Genomic DNA, 22,413 nt, shown 5'->3' on the forward strand with positions numbered 1-22,413 from the left:
GAAGCAAAGGACCTGCAACCGGCAAAAGACGTCCCAAAGTCCAAGGGCAGGAAGTTGAGGGGCAGGCAGGAATCACTCAGAGGCCGAAAACGCACTAGACTGAACATGGAGACACCACACCAGGCAACAGGAAAGACGCTTCCGCCTTCCGTCCCGCTCCACGCCTGAAGGTCCCCTCGCCCTCCGATTGGCTGCTCCTCGCAGCCTCCCGACGAAGGCTGTGACCCACGTGACCCGATGGCTGCCGGAGGATTGGTTGTCCGGCGGGGGCTCCTGAACTGGGGTCTCCTGAGCGGCAGCGAGGCTAGGCGAGGGGTAAGTGGCAAGGGGGAAACGGGGAGCCGGACTGAATGTCGCCGGGAGCCGAGATGCCGAGGGGTCGCTGCCATCAGTCTCCGCAGGCCGGAGCAAACCTCCCGAAACGGCGTGGGAGCCCGAGGGGTTCGGAGAGCGGGCTGCGACTCCTGCCTGGGTCTTTGGTTTGAGCCCTGGCTTCGGCCTTACTCGTATTTCCCTGCAAGGACGGCCCCTCTCAGTCTTTCCTGAAGTGGGTGGGGTTTGGACTTTATTATTTTGTTGAGGGTCCGTTGTATGGAAGCACTGGTTGCCCTGCGCAGCGCGGTGGAGATCGCCGTGAGGTAGAAGCTAGGGGAGGGAGGGCTTAGAGATGGTTCACCTATGATCTTTACCTACGTGCGGTATTGGAGGTAAGTTGGATTTATAAATTGTGTTGATGCTTTTATAATCTAGGAGTTTAAGGTTTAGGAGGGAGGGGCGCCCAGTGACTGAATTAAACGTTCATTTATTGAGACTCTTCCTATGTACCAAATACCCTTCTGAGTGCAGTGGGTGCAAAGGGCAGTAAAATACTGCCCTGGTTCTTTAGGAACTCCGTGTCGTGGGGCTGATGGCAGAGATGAGAAGGGGGAGTATGTGCATGGCTAAATAAGTAGCATGTGATGCGTGCTGTGGCGTGAGAAGAGCGGATGACTGAGTTAGAGACCACTTAGAGAAGGTGACCTTTGAGTAAGGTTACTATAATTAGGCGTTCTCCAGATTGAAAGGGGTGGGGGAGGCACTCCAGACGGAGCAAAGTGTACTGAGGAAGCAATGTGGCGGGAGCACACTTGGGGCTCTGCTCACAAGTTTCATGCTTTTAGACAAAGTTAATTAAGTTCTCTTTAGCCTCTGTTTTCCTCATTTTTAATGTGTGCTTCACCTGTAGAGGAAGATGAGCTAAAGGCTCAAGCGTAGCCCCTGTAAAACTGGCACTTTGTTAGTCCCTTCCCTCCCCTTCCATTTTTTTCCCATTTTTTTTAAAAATGGAGTTTAGTTGCTGAATGGTCAACACAGACCAACAGCTGTCAATTTATAATTAAGGAGTATCAATCTATTGATAGTTATAGATGGCTAAAGAAGCATGTGCTGTCTCCAGAATTGTTGCTTAGGTACTAACACCACCATGCTGAAAGGCTGCGGAGGGTGACATTGTGATCCAAGTACTTTTCCATGTAACAACATCCCACCAGAAGGTGTCATTTAGAATAAATGAAATGCGTCAGCTTTCTTATTCAGAAATTGATTATTCAGGTTTTGAATTATTTACACTTTGCATTGCTTCTTTTATCTTGCCCATGGCCTGGAGAAAAATGAAATTAAACCTCATATTTAGCTGGTAGTGGAAAAATGTAAATCTGATAATCAGACCCCTGTTCTCTTTCCAGTTCTACTGTTAGTTAATTTGCTGTGGACCTTTGGCAAAACATAGCCTCTCTGGGTCTCGGACTCTTAAGATAGAAGATTCCAGTATAAAAATTTTATGACTATACTTTTTCTCTTTGTTGGCAGCAGAATTGTAAATCAAACTGTATATTAAATGAGCTGGAGTTTACTTCATAGTGGAATTTAGTAGAAAATCTTTTCTAAAGCTTTTGCTTTAGCATTATAAGTCCCTTCAGAGACATCGCTGAAATTTTATCATGCCTAGTGCTTGGACTCATTAAAAAAAAGTTTTTGGGGGCACCTGGGTGACTCAGTTGGTTAAGCGTCCAGCTTTTGATTTTGGCTCCGGTCATGATCTCACGGTTGGTGGGATAGAACCCTGCGTTGGGCCCTGCACGGAGCCTGCTTGGGATTCTCTCTCTCTCTCTCTCTCTCTCTCAAAATAAATAAACATTAAAAAAATTTTTTTGAATCGTAAATGCTTCTCAACTCTCCTGTATTTCAAAAGCAAAAATGTTTCTCCAAGCCAAAACTTGTTCTCATTTGCATTTTTGTATAGCAGTGTTGCTTAAAGCATAGTGGAAAATAAAATATTTTATTGAATATTTTATTCAATGGTTGAAACTTATCTATAAAGAAACCTTTATTTTTTTCATAGGTTAACCTAAGTTTTCTTGGATGTGGAGAGTATCGGGCTGCTCTTAGGTATAGAAGGATGTGAAATGAAATGATGCAATGATGAGTGAAGTATAGTCTGACCTGGTATTGCCACTGCTTCAATGTTGGCCTTGACCAGGGTATGATCCCTTAATCTTCTCTCTGAGCTGATTTTGGTTGTGGTTTTTCCACATTGGTATGTTCTAATCTATTTCCATACTGATTTTATTATGTATAAGAATGTTTCTTTGATATTATTTTGAATTGCTGATACTTTCCTGTTTTCCTTCTTAGGTTGAGGTGAAAAATCTGGCTTTGATACCTTCATGGAGGATTACATTATTTCAATCCTGAATCTGGCTCAGTTTCCTTATTGACTTCTTATGATATTAAAAATGTTTGTTTAATTAACTACAGTGTTTTTTTTGGTAAAACCTTGTGATCTAACAAGAAATTTTACAAATATCTTACAAATATCTTCTTATGGTACAGAAAAGTATTAATATAGGTTATTCCATTTCAGAATTTAATTTTATCAACCTTGTGCTATCAGAGAATGTGCTTTGAATTGCTAAATGAGTGAAAATATTGGAAAACACTTATGTTAGCAAAAGCACTTAAATTATTTTCATCCTTCCTCTACCTATATATTTTCACCAACCTGACAATCCAATGGTGTGAATTTTACTACACATAAGTGTTTCTATAGTATTTCTAATACAGGGTATTTCACACAAAGCTGAATTCTTGCTGTTGGATAGTGGATTTTTTTTTCTCCAAGTATTAGGTTAGGAAAAAAAAAAAGCAAGATGTTAGTACAAAAATACCTCAAAGTCAAAGGTGGTCTGAATGAAAAATTTACTTTACACACCTCAAGTAATTTTTAAGTTTCCACATAAACATGACAACTTGGAACAGCTCTTTGCCAAAAACATTTATTCTTAAAATTTGCTTCAGCATTTCACAGAAACTTAGTAATGTCCAGAATAATTTGTGCCTGTTTAGCAAACTCTTAGCAGCAAGAAGAAAGAGCTTATTAAAAGATTCTTTTGCACATAGTTAGATCAGTATTTTATTTCATCTCTTAATTACTGATTTGCTTTTACACTGAAATCTTCATACAACAATATACCCTCAACCCCTACTTTTCTTTAACCAGTTTCCCAAGAAAAGATCGTATGGCTCATAAAGGAATCTTATTTAAAAGTTGATAAACTATAGCAGATGTTACTTAACAAGAGGATCACAGTATATGGAAGGCGCTTTGTTTTTCTAAAGTGTTTCTAAGTATGCCTATAAAGACCAGGTCTATGTTTCACATTGTTTGCAAACTGATAAAATCTCTGCTTAGGCAGATAAATACTTTTCTTTTCTCACGAAAAGGGCTGCTACCTATTCACTACCCACTTTATAAGGTCTAACTTGGTTTTTTCCCGAGAGCTTCTATACCTCTTGTTCTTTAAGGAAAAGCTTCTGTACTAACTATCCCCTTTAATCCACTTCCTGTACATTGATCTTCATGTCTCCTGTCAGTCCTGATTCTCTTATTCTAATCAGCTTGGTAAACTCCAAGTAGGAGTCTAGAGAGTAAGTTAAAAGGTTAAGATCAATGGATACAGCTTTTTAAAGAAATTCATATACACTTGACCCTTGAACAACACAAATTTGAACTGTGTGGGTCTACTTATGTATGAATTTCTTACAGAACTATAAAGGTATTTTAAGATCTTAATATTTTCCCTATCTTACTTTACTGCAAGAATACAGTATATAATACATCTAACATACAAAATGTGTGTTAATTAACTATTGGTAAGGCTTCTGGTCAACAGTAAGCTATTAGTAGTTAAGTTTTGGGGGAGTCATGTTATATACGGGAGGCCAGTGAACACATGTTCAGGGGTCAACTCTGTTTAAAGTCCATATAATTATGAATGTCGGATGAGAAGTATCAAACAATGCTAGGTACTGTGCTGAAAGTCAGTCCTGTTGCCTTATAGTGCAATAATTTTGTTGTGAGATAAAATGCTAATTCATTTCAGTTCTCAGGGGAGTACAGTTTAATTAGATGTTGTACTTCTGTTGGATAACCTGTTATGGGACAAGCTTGGTGACTCCTTACATAATTAAACACACAGCGATAACAAAACACATAGCCAGAGGTGGCGAGAACAGTATCATTCACTCGGGTTTTACGACACAGTGGGCACACAGTCTTCATTTTGGGTAAAAGGGGAGAATCAGAATTGTAGTCTAGGTGTACAGGTGGTGGCGGAGTAGGTAGGGCAGTCAGCGATTTGATGGTTTCTTGATTTTCAGATGAGTACCACCACTCGAGGAACTGCAGAAAGAATACTCCCACAGAAAGGCCAGTAGAGAGGGATAAGGCAGCACCTCCTGCAGCTTTCTTCAGAACTGACTTTATCTTCTCCCCAACACTGGTGGGAGAACAGAACAAGGAGGCAAAAGGAGAAACTGCTTATTTAGGTATGACCCCAGAATGACTACTATAATTATAGTTCTTACACTCTTCATCAGAATCACTGATCAGTTTGGGGATTGAGTAGTTGCTAGAATGGCACTGTCTCCTTTAGTATCTATTCTAAGTGACTTCTTTTTTCTGACCTGCAGTCTTTTGGGATTATAGGAGCTAAACTTTGAATTTAATGACTAGGATCTTCTTTATTTTTGTATTTTAAGAAAGAAATTAGTGAGACATTGATTACATAGGGGTGTGTGTGTGTGTGTAGGATAGCATATCCAGAAAAAGATATGACTCACTTAACAGAAAATAACTTGGCAATATTGAGGAATATATATTTGAACTTGTAGAACACCACAAACACTAACTAGAAGCAGTATAGCATTGTGGTTAAGAGCAGTCTTGAGAACTGATGATCTGACTTGAATCTCAGTTCTGCCACCTTCTAGCCATGCGGCCTTGGCAAGGTACTTCCCTAGTAGGGCTCAGTTTCCTCAGCTGTTAAACGGGATAATGAATTTACTTCATTGGGATGTGATGAGGAATGAGATAACGTACATAAATCGATACACATAGCACAGGACGTACACAAAAATGTAGGTAGTATGATGAGGCAGTTTACCAGGATGGCCACTCTTGTTTTACGGACATACCTCAAAGTGAACCAAAAAAGGTGAATTTAATAAAAATAGGTTAAGATTTTAGAATTTATTAATGAAAGATTTTGGAAAATGTTAAAGCCGTACCTCCTGGCTGGTTGCTGCATCATGCTGGCTTCAGCTGGTCTGTGCTCCAGGGCTTGTATATCCTGGAATGTAAGCCGACCTAACCGAACACCAGCCAGCCTCAGCAGTGGTGAGTGATGCTGAGCCTTTCCCAGGATGTACCGAAGTTGTTGTACAAAAAACCAGCCTTCCCATGCCATGTTAACAAATGGATAGGCTGCCAGGAAGGCTCTATAAAACTGTTTCCAGCGGGAAGAAGGGGGATGGATAGAATATTCATCCTCTTCTCTCAGGCTAGAAACCAGCTTCTCCAGCTTCACTTTCAGGTAGGGAAGAAGAACCAGGAACATAACTGACTTCCAAAGCTGCTGCTTTGGGAGACCAGCACAGGCCAACCTCTGAAGCTTCTGTGTGTCTTCCGTTACAATGCGCTTTAAGCCATAAAAATTTTCAGAGAATGAGGCACTGGTTTTAGACAGATAATGCTGCTGGAGCAGAAGATCGAGCAGAGTGAAGATTTCATCAAACCACCTCCAAAAGAAGCCATAGTGGGCAGGATTTGACTCTGCAAGAACCTAAAGCAAAGTAAATTAATAAAATGAAATCCATTCTGTTTCATAATTACTGTGCATCGTATTCACATTTCCCTTTTTTCTTCTAAATTCTATACTTTAGGCTTAAACAAGCACTCCTTTTGGGATCTGCCCTATCCTCCCTCAAGTGCTGGGTTATTCAGTACAAGGCTCTACACATAACATGGGCTCAGTAACCGTTAAATCATAGGATATGAATTATAATTATTGGTTTGGTTTTTACCCAGTCCCTAAAATCTTATAGAGAATTAACACCTTACCTTGACCACATGCTGAAGAGCAGGTCTCACTGCTGTCATTAAACTCTCCTGTGCTACCACCTCAAAGATGGAGGGCTGGTCATCCACCACAGAAGCAGTTGTGATGTGAGCCCCGTGCTCAGCCATAGTTTCCGGTGTGCACTGGGTTTCACTTTGCCCACAAACTCTTTAGTAAGCATGAACTCGTTTTAGTTATCGAATGGGTGCTCAGTCTTAGAGGTAATCTTTCTTCAAGAGACCCAAAACTCCTTTTACGTAAGTGGGGGGAAAAAGACCTCTTCTGGAGGCAGAGGGGAGGGGTCTCAAATTAAGGAGGTTAACAACGAAGTTAAGGTAAACGTGGGTAGAAGTGGTGTGTGAGGTAGGGGTGACTTGTCAAATGCCGCACCTCACAGGGCAGAGCGTGCCTATGGGGACAGGCATGGGCGAAGGAGTGCTATCTTCTGGAGCTGCAGTCCTGGAGGCTGCGAATCAGGGACTCTAATTCGTGAATGCTCAAGAGCCAGCTAGCTCTGAGGGATTAGAGGTGCCAGTGCGGACTCGGTACGCAAGGACTGGCTAGAGACGTCGGCTGCGAAGTACCCCCGCCAGGGCCCGTCCTTTTTCGCTGACTCCCGGCGAGGCGCGAAGGACCCACGACTACACGTTTGTAGAGAGGCCCCTGCTTTATGACAGAAGCCGCACCGGGAAATAGAAGCGCTGGGGACCCGGACGGCTGGCGGACGGGCGGCACTCTAGCTCCGAACGTGGCCCGGAAACCGGAACTAGCAAACTCTATGACTCCACCGGGACTTCCGCTTCCGCCGGAATGAAAGAGTCTTGGGGTCTGTCTTGGAGTGGAATTGTCCGCTCGTTGGTTTTACTTTCCTTAGCTGGTTTTGCATCGTATCCTCGGTGGAAAGCCACACCTTTTAATCTCTCTGCAGAGGTCTTTTTGGCAAGATGTTTGGGGCGCCTCGCCGACGTCTGGTACCCAGAACCACGAGTTCGGGCCTGTTGCTGAGGCCCGTATTCCCTTTGGCGATTTAGTTAGGGTTGAGGGGACGAAAGGGACTGTGGACACACGGAAGTTCTCTCTCAGCGCGCCGGGCGTGGTGGTTAATTTATGGTCGGCCCTCTGGGGAGGGATTTGGCAGCTGTAGATAGAAGCATTTAGCTTTATTGCAGCTGATTTTAAAAAGATGATTAGAATGAGAAAGGTTCCTGCTGTTCCTCAGAACTTGGAAAGATTACTTTCTAGCCGGTAGATTAACTGTCTTCTAGGTGGAGTTACGTTTAAGCATAACTAGGCACTTGCCACACTTGATGAAAATGGTTACCACTCTCCTATACAGTCGGATGTGTCACAGCGATATGAATTCAGTGCTAAGACAGGGATCCTGATGAGTTCTACCTAGAATGAATTGGGGACGCTTGAAAGATGGTACTTTTCACTGCATACTAAAATTAATGTAACTTGCAGTTAGCAAAGTGCTTTTACATCATATGGAACTTTGCCTACTTTGAGTTGCTTATGCACGTTTAATCATTCCTCTTTCTCCAACTCCTCCCCACTTCTGTGCTAAATGGATAGAAGGTATTCACTGCCTGTGAGTACCTTGTGGTATAAAGATAATTGGTTTGGATAATGAGAATCTTCAAAAACAAGATTTGGGTTTAATTGTTTCAATAAAATCTTGCAAGTTAATCTTAATTATAGTTCTAAAGGGTGTTTTATACTCTACCAAATAAACTGCCAGTGAAAATCACATTTATAGAAGATTTTTTTACCTTACAGAATTCTAAGGACTAGAGAGAATGTCTCTATATAAAAGTACCTGACACATACTAGCCCTTAACTAGCCTCTAACAATGGTAGCCCTTGTATGCAGGCTTCTCTTTTTTCTTTTCTTTTTAAAGTTTATTTATTTTGAGAGAAAGAGAGGGAGAGAGAGAATCCCAAACAAGCTCCACACTGCCAGCAAAGATCCTGAAGCAGGGCTCGATCTCATGAACCATGAGATCGTATCTTGAGCCAAAATCAAGAGTCAGATGCCTAACTGACCGCACCACCCGGGCACCCCATATGCAGGATTTTTTTTTTTTTAACATTTATTCATTTTTGAGAGAGAGATAGACTGCAAGTTGGGGGAGGGGCAGAGAGAGAGACACACAGAATCCAAAGCACTCTCTGGGCTCTGAGCTGTCAGCACAGAGGCCTACGCAGGGCTCGAACCCACTAGCGGTGAGATCATGACCTGAGCAGAAGTGGGATGCTTAGCTGACTGAGCCACCCAGGCGCCCCAAGGCTTTTCTTAATTAAACAATGAAAGGACAAAGTTGAGACAGCATCTACTACAAGTGGGAAATTGGTTAAACATTTGTATCAATTTTAGGGTTCTTTGGTTACAAGCCAAAGAAACAGGCCAATATTTAAACTAAAAAAAATATATGTATGTGTATATATATATATATATACACACACACACACACACATATATATATATATATATATATATAGGATATATATAGAGTAGTTGAAATGAGGAAAGCCAGCTGTAAAAGAACAGAACTACAGTCCTATTGCATGTCTCTAGCAAGAATTAGTCAAGTCGCATCCAGACAGCATTATTAAAATGAATGAACTTCAAGAAATTTCTGTCACTGTACTTAGGATTCAAATTCTATTGCCCTACCTTAGTTCAGATGTCCTCTCCACATTTTGATTAACGGTCCTTGAAAACACCCCAAAAGTAAATTGAAACTGCACAAGGAAAAGACAGTCAAAAGTAGCTAATGTCAACTATTACAGCCAACAAATAACCACCTTGTCATAAATCCCATCCTCAGGTTTATAATGTACTAATAGATAAGACACGTAAAAAGTGCACTTATGTAAAGAGGTATTCAGAGCCATCAGATAGGTTAAAATGTGAGTTTAGAGAGAGATAATTATCAGCTGGGAGAAATACAGCACTACAAATCACCTTAAATAGAACACCCTTTTTGACCTACATAACCAAAGGCAAAAACGTTATTTCTAACCTCGTATTTTATATCTGCTTCCCTTTGCCAGTTGCTCTTTAAAACAATGATGTAACCTGGTACATTCTGTACCTCATATCATAACAGATGTCCACGGAGAAAGTTTTGTGAATTAGGTGGACCTCAAAAGATGAGTATGTTTGGGGCAAGTCATAGTAGTGGTGATAGAGCTTTTGAGGCTAAGAGGCAGCATGGAGGGGATAGGAACAAATTGTTTGTTTTAACTGTAGAGGCTCAGAAAGGAATAGTAGAGAGTATGTTGAAAATAGGTTTAGATGGATTATGGAAGGTCTCAAATGCTAGCTTTAGTACCTTGCCTGTGGACAATAATTTATCTAATAAATATCGTGTAACATTTTTTAAAAGTCTATTTGTGTTTTTTGAATGTTCACTTATTTTTGAGAGAGACAGCATGAGTGGGAGAGGGACAAAGAGAGAGGGAGACACAGAGTCAAAAGCAGGCTCCAGCTTCTGAGCTGTCAGCACAGAGCCCAATGCAGGGCTTGAACTCAGACCATGAAATCATGACTTGAGCCAAGTCAGCTGCTTAACCGACTGAGCCACCTAGCACTCTGTAAAGTTTATTTGTATTTTGAGAGAGATAGAGAGAGCAAGCAGGGAGCGGCAGAAAGAGGGAGACAATAACAAGCAGACTCCATGCACTGTCCACACAGAGCCTGATGCGGAGCTCGAACTCACAAACAATGAGGTCCTGACCTAAGCCAAAATCAAGATTTAGACGCTTAACCGACTGAGCCACCCAGATGCCCAATATTAAGTAACTTATATGTGTCAGGTACTATGTTGGGTGCTGGATATGAAGTAGTAATAAAAACAGAAATTGTATCTGCCCTCATAGAATTTACAGTCTAATTGGGGAAGCAAATAATAAACAAGTAAATTAAGATACAATTTGTAAATAGAATGAGAGGGCTGGGATGGTGTGGCAGTGTGGGCTGGGAGTGCAGAACCTTTTAGACTGGGTAAACAGAGTGCCTTTCTGAGGAGATTACAATTAAACCAAGACCTGAATTATGAGCTAGCCACATGAGGAGTTGGTGGGGGTGGGTGGGATGGGAAGAATCTTGTAGAAGGAGCAGTGTTTGTGAAGGCCCCAGGATGGGAAAGAGCTTAGCAAATTTGAAGGCTGCAATAGCTAGCAAAAGAGGAAATGAAGAGTAACTGAAAGGCATACTATGATGTGAGAGAGGTAAGGGGCCAAACCATGCGAGGACTCTGGCCATGAGAAAGAGACTGGATTTTAGTTCAAATGCATTGGGAATTCAGGGAAGAATTTATATACTAGAATCATGATGAGGTTTGTCTGATGATCCTGTAATGGTTATGTGGTTATGTTTACTTTGTGAAAATTCATCTGAGCTTTACATTTACGATGTGTGCACTTTAAAAAAAATGTTTGTTATACTTCAAAAAATAAAATAAATAAATAAAAACCCCAGTCGGTTAAGTATCCAACTTGGGCTCAAGTCATGCTCTCACAGTTTGTGAGTTCGAGCCCTGTGTTGGACTCTGTGCTGACAGCTCAGAGCCCGAAGTCTGCTTCAGATTCTGTCTCCCTCTTTTCTGTCCCTCCTCTGCTTGTACTCTCTCTCAAAAATAAGTAAACTTATAAATAAAAAAAACCACCTGGCTGCTGTATTAATAATGGGAGGAAAGTTTGAGGTTTCTAGTAGTTCAGGCAAGAGGTGATGGTGACTTGGATTAATGGGGTGGAATAGAGGGGATCCGATGAATTAAAGATTTGTTTTGAAGGTAGATTGACAACTTGGAGAGGGATTGGATGTGACAGTTAAAGGAGAGAGAAATCAGGGATGAATCCCCAGGTTTCTGGCTTGAGCAATTTAGTGTAATTTATTGAGATGATCACACTTGTAGCAAACACCACACGTAGTATGTGCAGCCATATACTTTACATATATTACTTCCCTTCATATAACAATATTATGCTTGGGTATTACTATTTCCCCATTTTATAGATGAGAAAACTAAAGAGCATAGAGATTTGGGGAACTAAGGGAAGGATAGATTTTGGCCATATTAGGCATGAAGGAACTATTGAATGGTTTTGAATAGAAAAGGGATATGAATCAAAGTCTTTAAGATTTTTCTGGTGGCACCTTTGTTACGAATCCACCTCTGATTGCTGGGGGTTGTAACTGGAACTGGGTTTTCAACACCCCTCATCCCATGACTTGCTTAATTTGGGTGGGCCATAAATCTAGAATTCTCTTTCAGTGTGGTTGGCAATTTGGTGGTGAAAAGCTGGGAATAGGTAAAGGGTAGAGATAAGAGATTTTGGAGTCTTATGGGTAGGAAAGGTAATTGAACTCTTGGTATTGTTAAAAAATAGCGTAAAGAAAATGTATCAATATAGAACTTAAAAAATCCTCACTATTCTCTCTTTCAAATATCCTATATATCTTCTCTTTTCAGCCATATTTTCTTATGGAGTTATTTGTCACTGTTTTCATTTCCTCACCTCCCATCATCCTCAAACTTCTGAATCATGGCTTTTGCCTTCATATCTCTACTGACAGTCCCAGCAAGATCAAAGACCTTTACATTGCTAAATCCTTGGACACTTTTCAGTCCTTCCTCCTCCATTCATACATTTACGCATTCCACAAATTTTGGAGAGGCACGGCTAGGTCTCGGAGATAGAAGAGTGAACTGATTGATTTGATTCCTACTTTCATAGAACTCTAAAAACATCCTTAAACGTTATAAGCCACCAGCTTTTCCTTCTCCTTCTCTCCTTCGCAGTCTCCTTTGCATTTTGGTTTCCTCAGCAACTTCCCCAGGCACTCTCACTCCCACATTAAAAAAAAAAAAAAATTAGCCTTGCTATTTTTAAAGCAGCTTTAGGTTCACAGAAAAATTAAGGAACAGATACAGAGATTTCTAGGTCTCGGTTTCCAAAAGTAACTTACTATTGTATAAGCACTCCTATTACAAGCCAGGTGTTCTACCTACTTAAATCCATTGAAATTTCCCAAGCCAGTGAGAGATATATTATTGGCTTCATTTCACAGACAAGATTAAAGTCAAGGAGACGCTAAGGAACATTCCCAGTCATATTCAAGGCAGGGGTTTGAATTCAGATCCGCTACCATCTCAACCTGTTTTCCAACAGGATATTTCCCCCATTCTATGTGAGTTTTTAGAGAACTCCTGTGCGAACTCTCTGGCGAGAGTTCCTGTGCCAGAGAACGACAGCGTGTTTAATATATCCCTCCGTATAGCCACGGAACTTCCTCTTGAGTCCAGTCTCCAGTTTCTGAGGAAAGCCCGTCCGTCTCCAAGGCGACAGAGCTCGCCGTCGTTCTGGCTCTCCCGCGCGCGGGGATGACGGTACGCGGCGAGGTTCTCTGACGTCAGAGTTTCCTGTCCACCATCTTTGTCCCTGGCAAAGCGGGTTTTGCGCAGTGGCTTAGACCTGGAGAAAGAGTCGTGACGTGCAGGAAACCATTACACCACCACTCGGGCCGTGCTCTCTGGCTGCTGCCGCCACCCCCGCCCTTGCCTCTGGTGAGTTCAAGGCGGCTTAACTTCGGGGTGTGTCGGTCATTGATGGGGGGAGACCCCAGGTTGAGTTGTAGGGTGTTGGGGGGAAGAGGAAATCCTAGGAGCTTGACCGTTGAAGATGAAGTGAGCCGTCGGGTGTGACCGTTGTGAGGAAGAGGGTTGGAGAAAGGGACTCCACGCTCTGGCGGGGCGAGGGAATTCTAGGGTGTGGCAGCTGGGAGTTGGGGCACCTGAGGCAAGATATGTCTGAAGTCCGGGGGTTAGGTCCAGAGGCCAGGAGTGTGGCCGGTAGAGGCCGAAGGCCAAAGGGGAGAACCTTCCTTCTTCCCCGCTTGGCGTCGTTCACTCCAAGGCTGGGACATGTCCAGCTTAGCAGAAGGGGAAAGGGATTCCACCACAGGTTTGTCCATTGATGGGCAAACGTCGCCCGACTCCCGTAATTTGAGGATAAGGGACACCTCTCTCCCACGTCGTAATGGAGGAACATATCCCTAGAATCTTGACCACCTGGGGCAGAAGAGGAATTCCTGACACTTGGGGGAAGGGAAGAGAAACGTTCAGAACCGATGTTGAGAGTGGGGGAAGCAAGTAGGGGTAAATCTTAGCCCCGAATTTTTTCTTTCTGGGCTTAGCAGGAATGATCTGGTTTGAGAAAGGCTGTAGATTAAGCCATAGGTAAAAAACAAAAAACAAAAACAAGAACAAAAAAAAAAACCCCACAAAAACTGGAATAGCCTGTTATTTACATATTCTTTGAATGCAAAGAATTTATTCATGCTGTTTGTTTTCGGAGCAGTCTTCAATGGGGGGCGGTGGTTCGTGAACTCAACCTGGCTGTTTCATTATGAAGCTGAGTGTTGATGCTTCATTAAACTGATTTTAAAAGAAGTGTGTTTTTAATGTCAGAAACGGTTAATCACTGTGGTTTAAAAGAAGTAAAAGCACAGTAAGTTTGGAAAAGGCAGGATGACCAAGAAGGTGGTCTTAATGAGGAACAATGTAAGTGATTAATTACCTTCCTGGTATGCCTGTATTGCTTAGCCTCGGGGTATACTTACAAAATAATAATAGAAAGCAGCAGATGAAGGAGATGTAGCTGTACAAGAAAACGTTTAACACATTCCAATGATGACTAAGCGTAGTGGTAAGGTGAGAACTGTTTGCAGGTATCTTAACAGTTTAAACTCCCAGGGAAGCTAAAGGATAGTGTGTTCTGCAAACAGCCTCTCTGAAAGCTGGGTGGTGTAATTAACACAAAGCTAACATTCTGTGAGTTAAGAGACTCAAGAAAGCCCAGTTCTTCCATCTTTTTTAATTCCTCAAACATCTGTATTATATTTTATTTTTGTATTTTTTTTAAGTTTTTTTTTAAGTTTATTTTGAGACAGAGAGAGGAAGGGAGAGCGAGCGATTCCCAAGCAGGCTCCACACTGGCGGAGCCTGATGTGGGGCTCAAACTTACAAACCGTGAGATCATGACCTGAGCAGAAATCAAGTCAGACGCTTAACCTACTGAGCCACCCTGGCACCCCACTATCCATATTTTAAAATATTACATTTTACGCACAGATTTGTCCCAACCTGAACAAGGAGTGAATTAGATACGATCATTCTCCTTTCTTCCTTTTTACTTCTAGGTTTAAATTTTCTAGGGGCGCCTGGGTGGCTCAGTTGGTTAAGTGCCCAACTTTAGTTTGTGAGTTTGAGCTCCATGTCCGGCTCTGTGCTAACAGCTCAGAGCCTGGAATCTGCTTGGAATTGTGTCTCCTCCTCTCTCTGCCCCTCCCATGTTCATGCTGTCTCTTTCAATAATAAATAAACATTTATTTATTTAAATTTATTTAATGTTTAATTTAAATTAAAAAAATTTTTTTTCCAGAGTTAATGGTATTTCAGTTAAGAATTGGATGTAAAGGGTTGCCTTGCAGGCTCCATCAGTAGAGCATGCTGCTCTTGCCCCATGCTGGGGTGTAGAGATTACTTAAAAAAATAAAATCTTTAAAAAAATAAAAAGAATTGGATGTAAACCTTTTGAAATCCTTTTTTACTGTATACCATTCAACATACTATTTTATTTTTATTTTATTTATTTTTTTAATGTTTTATTTATTTCTGAGAGAGAGACAGCATGAGCAGGGGAGGGTCAGAGAGAGGGAGACACAGTCTGAAACAGGCTTCAGGCTCTGAGCTAGCTGTCAGCACAGAGTACGACGCGGGGCTCGAATCCACTAACCGTGAGATCATGACCCGAGCCGAAGTCGGACACTTAACCGACTGAGCCACCCAGGCGCCCCAACACATTATTTTATAGTCTGACTTTTTTTTTAATGTTTATTTTTGAGAGACAGAGGGGGGAGGGGCAGAGAGAGAGGGGGCAGAGGATCCGAAGTGGCCTTCACGGTCACAGCAAGTCCGATACAGGACTCACAAACCTTGAGATCATGACCTGAGCCGAGGTAGGACGCTCAACTGACTGAGCCACCCAGGTGTCCCTGGTAGTCTGACATATTTAAATAGAAATCACAGCGTGTGTCCATTGTAATTAGATGTCTTGTAGTTTCTTATGAGCTAAATAATAATGGAATACACTATTTGCATTGAAATTTCTGATTATTGAGATATTGAAAAATCTCAGCACCTTTCACACTTGTAATAAAAAATGGCTGAATGGCTTTTCTGCTCTAAATTGGGTTAACTCCTGCCAGTTTTTTTTTGCTGTGAGCACCAAACTGTAAAGCCTAACTTCGTGTGAAAAGAAGGGGGTTAGTGTCCTCACCAAGCCTAAGTTAGCTGCCATTTCCTGGAGAGCCATTTGAAATTGAGACCCTATTAATTTTTTCCTGGCCTTATTTCTTTAGGGGGACTGTAGGGAGGGAGGAATAGAAGAGAAGGGTCTTTCACAACCTATATTTGGTAGAAACTAGGTTATGTTAAATCCAGATATATAATCCTGTGCAGGGAAGCTTTCTTGAAATGCAGTGACACTACACTCCAGGCTAGGTCAAGTGAGAATGGGTGGTGTGTTTTCCCTGTGGCAGCTTCGTTTAGCAATATGCCTAGGCCAAACTGCAGGTCCTCAGAACAGGCAGTGACTTGTCTAGTTTGATCTGGTGGAGAGGTAGAAGTGTCTCCCCCCTCCTCCCCCCGGAGGAGCTTGGTTTTTGAGGCTCTTCAGCGAATATTTGATTTTTTTCTCCTATTTTTTTCAGCTCTATCTTGGATTCTTTTTCTTGGGCTTCTAATGTAGGCTACATTTTTCACCATCTTGTATTTTGGAGGATCTGCTTATGTTCATCTCCGGCATGTGATTATCTCCTATAAAAAATACATATGTAATTTTTTGAAGTGTAATTCACAAAACAGAATCAACCATTTTAAAGTGAATAGTGACATGTATATTCCCAGTGTTGTGCAGCTACCAACTCTTTCCACTTGTTTTTGCTTAGACTGTTTTCATTTTTCTTGGAGTTTTCTTTAGGCTTAAGGCACGAACTGACTTAATACAATATTTCTCTGCCAGTATGGGTAAGAGGTATTTCATTCCTGTTTTTTACATCAGGAGCCAAGGGTGATAGGTTTCTCCCTTTCTTTAAGATCAGGGATTCTTAATTTAGGTTCTAAGATTACTTGACTCTCCTGAAATTTTGTTGGTGGGTATGTTAGTTTCTGGTTAAGAACACAGTGCTCACAATGAATAGGACAGAAATCTATTCCTTGACAATGAAATTTAAGGGAGGTAATTAAATGTGAGGGTCATTAATAAAGGTAGAATTTCAGACTAGGTTAGTTTTATGTGTAATAGACTGTGGTTAAAACTCCTGTTAAGAATTTAAAATGTGGGGCGCCTGGGTGGCTTAGTCCTTTGAGCGTTGACTCTTGGTCTCAGCCCAGGTTGTGATCTCACGGGTGTTGGGATCAAGTTCCACATCAGGCTCTGTGCTGACAGGGTGGAGCATGCTTGGAATTCTCTCTCTCCCTGTCTCTGGCCCTCCCCTGCTCGTGGTCACACACTCTCTCTCTCAAAATAAGTAAGTGAAACTTTAAAAGAAAAAAAAAAAGAATTTAATATGTCTGGTGTGCCGGGTGGCTCAGTGAGTAAAGTGGCTCCCTTTTGATATCAGCTCAGGTCTTGATCTCAGGGTTGTAAGTTCAAGCCCCTTTGTGGGCTCCAGGCTGGACATGAAGCCTACCTTAAAAAAAAAAAAGTTTTGGGGCGCCTGGGTGGCTTAGTCGGTTAAGCGTCCGACTTTCGCTTAGGTCATGATCTCGCGGTTCGTGGGTTCGAGCCCCGCGTCGGGCTCTGTGCTGACTGCCAGCTCAGAGCCTGGAGCCTGTTTCAGAGTCTGTGACTCCCTCTCTCTCTGACCCTCCCCTGCTCATGCTGTCTCTCTCTCTCCTAGAAATAAATAAAAATACTTAAAAAAAAAAAAAAAAAAAAGTTTAATATGTGTATATGAGTATGAGATCTTGAGAAAACAAAACAGTTTTTTGTGCCCTTTTTCATAGAAACTGGGTAGGGTCGTCTGAGTGGCTCTGTCGGTTAAGCATCTGACTTTGGCTCTGGTCATGATTGGTGAATTTAAGCCCCGCATTGGGCTCTCCGCTGTCAACATGAGTGCTCGCTTGCTCGCTCTTTCTCTCTGTCAAAAATAAATAAACATTAAAAAACAAAAACAAGGGGAGCCTGGGTGGCTCAGTTGGTTAAGCATCCGACTAAACCTCTGGTCATGATCTCACGGTTTGTGGGTGCAAGCCCCGTGTCGGGCTCTGTGCTAACAGCTCAGAGCCTGGAGCCTGTTTCAGATTCTGTGGCTCCTTCTCTCTCTCTCTCTGACCCTCCCCTGCTCACGCTGTCTCTCTCTCTCTCTCTTTCTCTCTCTCTCTCAGAAATAAACATTAAAAAAAATTTTTTTTAATGTATGAAAAATTCCAAGCAGATTTTGTTTTTAAATTCTAACCAAGTTTTAAGTTTTGATGATCTTATTGGACTTAATAGGCATACTAACATCCTAGACGGACCATAATGGCCTTGAGCTATGGCTCTCCTAATAGGCTCTAATTAGTGATCATTTCTGTATACCTGTTTCGTCTTTTTACGTGTAAGTTCTTACATGATAGCTTCAGATTTATCCCAGGTCTTTTATATGAAGGATTCCCTTCAGTTTGCCCATTTCAAATTTAGTGTACATTATGAATGGATTGTGAGTTCTGGCTTGCGTCTTTTAACAGGGGAATTCGATGAAATTCTGTTACAACCTATAGCACTCTTGCATAAGGATCAGGATTGTAAATAATAGCCACTTGGAAAGATCTCAGCTGAGTCTAATTTCCTTTAGATTTTTCAAGTAGCACATTCCCTTTAGGTTGTTCAAGTAGCACATTTTAGAGATCAAATTTGAGCCAGGCTTTTTTCATTATTTCATGTTTATTTGGCTTTTTTCCCTTTTCCTTAATTACATTGATTTGTTTAGTGCTTAGGTCTTTTTTCTCTGATCCATATTTACTGTGGCTTGCCAAATGTTGGATCACTCAAGTTTGCCAAATTTATTATCATCATGTTGCTTTGGCCTGGCAGTAATAAGCAGGTGCCAGGCATCAGTCGTAAATTTGGTAATAAGTATTGTTGATGATGATAAGGAAGAAGATACATGTTTTTGAGTGCAGAAGGAATATTATTAGAAGAAAATTTTAATACATTTAAAGATAACAAATACCTTGGACAAAGTCTTAAAGAGTTTCTCAAATCAAAAAACATTGTCTCATTATTTAGGGAGAAATGTGGCCAGTCCATGCCATTTTTGTTTTACTAGTAAAACCATGTGTCGGCTGGACTAATTTCCTGGGAATTGGAGCAGAAGTATTAAACTTGAGGGTGAGATCCATGATCTTTTAAGTTTTAACACCAGTTCTCATTCTCTTTTGTATGCAATGGTAACTGAATAGCTCTTTTTTTTTTTTTTTGGCTTTATTTTTAACCGTAAAGTGGTATTATTTGTTCTTTGGGAATACAATTGGGCTAAGTATAGATTGTTGAAAACATGAAAACTGTAATTTAAAAAATCCACGTGTGAGGCATGTTTGTCTCTAGATATTTGTTGTGAAAGAATATTGTCCTATTAATTTAGTCTTTTTCTTAGATTCCTTTTCTCAAGTGTAATGGTAAATAGATTGGCACAATTATTTTCTTCTTCTGCTTTGATCTTAACATTGCTTCAGGATACATTTTTTCAGGATACCTTCCTTGAGGTAGAGAGTAAATCATATTTTCCTAAATGGAAAGTAATGGGGAGATCTTTCAAAACAAACTTTATTTTAAATCTTAAATATTTGAGTGCCTAATTGAAGATGTATTTACAAAAAGGTTTAGCTTTAGATCTTGGAGACTTTGAGGATTACAAATTCTTAAAGTCATAATAGGTTCATATTATCAATCCATTCCATTTAGCCTGTGGATTTTGCCCCAGTTCCTTGAGGCAAGAGTTACATTCTTAATTATCTTTGCATCTCTTGACTCACCAATAATGAAGAAAATACTCAATTTTGAGTAAAGAAGTTCTTATAAATGCTCTTAAAAGTTGAATTCCTTGCTGGACATCAATAGTTTGGATAAAGGAATTTTTTTTTCTCTTGTTGTAGGTGCACATTAAAGATCCAAAACCATGACTGACTCCAAGTACTTCACAACCAATAAAAAAGGTAAGTATGAAAACTTGATCAAAGAACTTTTGAGTTCTTTTGAGTTGCTTCAGAAGTTGTGGTGTAAGATTGTCCCACCTGGAAATGTTCCTGACCTCTTCAGACATGCATATTTTGGAGTATCTCGTTGGAGATCTACTATTTGTAGAGAAAAGTGTATTTGAATAAGTTATTAAATGATAGACTTTTAAATAGAGAGAGAGTGTGAATGCACATCATTTTGGTTTAGAGGTCCTGTTTTGGTGAGAGGAAGAAATCCAACTTTGATCTGTCGAAGACTGGTAGCTCTGAGGAAGGCAGAAAGGGAAGAAGCAGTACATTTATTCTCTTTTAATTTTTTACTTGGAAATATTTTATAACAGTACTGTTAAAACAATACAGATCACGTAAAAAGTAAAAACGAAATTTTTCTTTCTCCTTTTTTGTGTCCCTAAGGTGAACTCAGGATGTATCCTCAGCCTTTTTCTGTGCGTATAAATGCAGATATTCTTATGATTAAAAACATTTTATCTTTAACAAAAAAGGGTCATGCAAACAGTACATAGAAACTTGATATTTTCATATCCTTCCATATAGATCTATCTCTGGGCTTTGTCTAAATACGTTCTTTATACTTAAAACAGGGAACCTGTAGAGTTAATTCCATGGGTTTTAGGTTATAGACTATGGATTACTTGAATAGCTTTGGATTTAGTAACCTCATTGTCTTTGCAATCAGAAATGTAATGCTGGTTTTTACTTTTAACTGTGGACTAGGAACTAAGGATTCTTCCTGGGAAAGTACAAACTTCTCATCTTTTGTAGAATTGTTCCTAAATAACAGCTCATTTCTAGTGCAATAGATGGCCCTCCTATCAAAAGCAGACCAGTTTCATTCTTATCAGCCTGTTGCGCCCTCAGCTGAGATGGACTTTTCTTCAGGATTAGGATTTTTGTGCTTTGTATTTAGCAGTCTTATGTTTACTGAAGCATTCTGGCCATGACACCAACTATCATTCCTCTTCCTCTTCAACAGCTTTTTTCCTCAAATGGACCTTTTCTGCCTCTCTTCTAGTGGCTGAAATACGACAACTTCTCTGCCTCAATTTATCTTTCTTGTTTCCCTTGTAGTTTACTGGCCTTGGCCTCCTGACTTTCTCTGGATTTAACTAAGTTTAGTCTTGAAGAACAAGGGTCCTTCTTTCTTGAATGATCCATTGCATGTATTTATTCTGAAAATATTTATTGAGTGTCCACTATGGAGTTTCTGGGTTTTTTTAATTTATTTTTTTTAATGTTTGTCATTTATTTTTTGAGAGACAGATCTCAAGCAGGGGAGGGGCAGAGAAAGAGGGAGACACAGGATCCGAAGCAGGCTCCAGACTCTGAGCTGTCAGCACAGAGCCTGACGCAGAGCTCAAACTTAGGAACTGAGTTTCTGATTAAATATCCTAATTTCTTTCAAGTCAGAGTAGATGCAAAGGATGCCGGATATCCTTTGGTTACTAGATCTCATTTCCAACTAAAAGGAATCAGGACTCTTTGGAAAAGGAATCAGGACCCTGGAGAAATAACTGATTCCAGGGTGCATCAAGGGAAAGTACAAGATGAACATGAACATCTTATGCCAGAAAGAAAGAAAAAAATTTGATGAGACATGTCAAGGAGCTGTGTGGTTTGAAGGGGTTTCCACTTGCCAAATTTGAGATAATTTGAGCATTAAAAAAAAAGTGATCATTAGGGATACCTGGGTGATTCAGTTGGTTAAGCATCTGACTCTTGATTTCAACTCAGGTCATGATCTCAAGGTTTGTGAGTTCAAGCACTGCATTGGGCTCTGCACTGACAGCGTGGAGCCTGCTTGAGATTCTCTCTCTCTCTCTCTCTCTCTCTCTCTCTCTCTCTCTGCCCCTCCCCTGCTCACTTGCTTGTTCTCTCTCTCAAAATGCCTGTCAAGGGGCGCCTGGGTGGCTTAGTCGGTTAAGCGTCCGACTTTTGCTTAGGTCATGATCTCACGGTTAGTGGGTTCGAGCCCCGCATCGGGCTCTGTGCTGACTGCCAGCTCAGAGCCCGGAGCCTGTTTCAGTCTGTGACTCCCTCTCTCTCTGACCCTCCCCTGCTCACGCTATCTTTCTCTCTCTTTCCTAGAAATAAATAAAAATCTTTTAAAAAAAAAATGCCTGTCAAAATGCATAACCTCAATGTAATTTTGAGGGAACATCCGTGATAAGCCCATACTGAAGGGGATTCTGTAAAATAACTGGCCTGTCCCTTTAAAAATGTCATTATCATGAAAGACAAAGGGTCAGGAGCTGTTTCAGAGTAAAGACTAAAGAGACATTACAGTAAAATATAACATATTGATCATTGGATCCTGGCCTGAGGGGAATGGTGGTAACACTACTATGAAGGAGGTTCTCAAACCTTTGAGTAAAGTCCATTGATTAGATGATGTGTCAATGTTAAATTTACTGATTTTGATCATTGCATTATAGTTATTTAAGGTAATCATTTTTCGAAATTACACATTGATGCACTTAGAGCTAAAGAGACAGGATGGCTGCAGTTTACTATTGTTTACTATTAGTATTCAGGAAGAAACATGTAAATATATAGAATGAATGATACAGCAAATGTGGCACAGTGTTAACAATCGGGGACTCTTGCAACTTTTAAGATTCAAATTATTTTTTCTTTTAAGAGAGGGAGAGAGCAAGAATCCCAAGCAG

At 40.9% G+C, this 22,413-nt stretch overlaps 2 protein-coding genes, 1 long non-coding RNA gene and 1 other non-coding gene across 6 annotated transcripts in view; 3 read left to right on the forward strand and 1 right to left on the reverse strand.

Annotated features, from left to right (window-relative positions):
* Positions 1-231: 231 nt before the first annotated feature.
* Positions 232-2,790, forward strand: LOC120224389. Of its 2 annotated transcripts, XR_005526555.1 has the most exons (4): positions 232-315; positions 1,436-1,511; positions 2,381-2,519; positions 2,674-2,790. It is a non-coding gene; the product is annotated as an uncharacterized LOC120224389 (long non-coding RNA). The 2 variants fall into 2 exon arrangements; XR_005526554.1 differs by lacking the exon at positions 1,436-1,511.
* Positions 2,453-2,549, forward strand: LOC120224396. Its single transcript, XR_005526556.1, has one exon. It is a non-coding gene; the product is annotated as a Z30 small nucleolar RNA (small nucleolar RNA).
* Positions 2,791-3,298: 508 nt separating the features above from the next.
* On the reverse strand, positions 3,299-7,190 carry PEX12 (peroxisomal biogenesis factor 12). Its single transcript, XM_039222638.1, has 3 exons — positions 6,440-7,190; positions 5,608-6,161; positions 3,299-4,817 (listed from the first exon to the last, which is right to left on the reverse strand). The coding sequence occupies exons 1-3, from the start codon at positions 6,563-6,565 to the stop codon at positions 4,418-4,420; spliced, it is 1,080 nt and encodes a 359-aa protein (XP_039078569.1). The 5' UTR covers positions 6,566-7,190; the 3' UTR covers positions 3,299-4,417.
* A 5,713-nt stretch (positions 7,191-12,903) lies between these two features.
* The window catches only part of AP2B1 (adaptor related protein complex 2 subunit beta 1), a 128,421-nt gene continuing 118,911 nt past the window's right edge, over positions 12,904-22,413 (forward strand). For both annotated transcript variants that reach the window (XM_039222627.1, XM_039222628.1), the window contains exons 1-2: positions 12,904-13,012; positions 19,646-19,705. In XM_039222627.1, coding sequence (XP_039078558.1) covers positions 19,669-19,705 — 37 coding nt within the window. In that variant the 5' untranslated portion in view covers positions 12,904-13,012; positions 19,646-19,668. The remainder of the gene's footprint in view (positions 13,013-19,645; positions 19,706-22,413) is intronic.

Source organism: Hyaena hyaena, unplaced genomic scaffold (genome assembly GCF_003009895.1).
Source record: "Hyaena hyaena isolate Hyena2069 unplaced genomic scaffold, ASM300989v1 scaffold_1167, whole genome shotgun sequence".
NCBI classification, from domain to species: domain Eukaryota; kingdom Metazoa; phylum Chordata; class Mammalia; order Carnivora; family Hyaenidae; genus Hyaena; species Hyaena hyaena.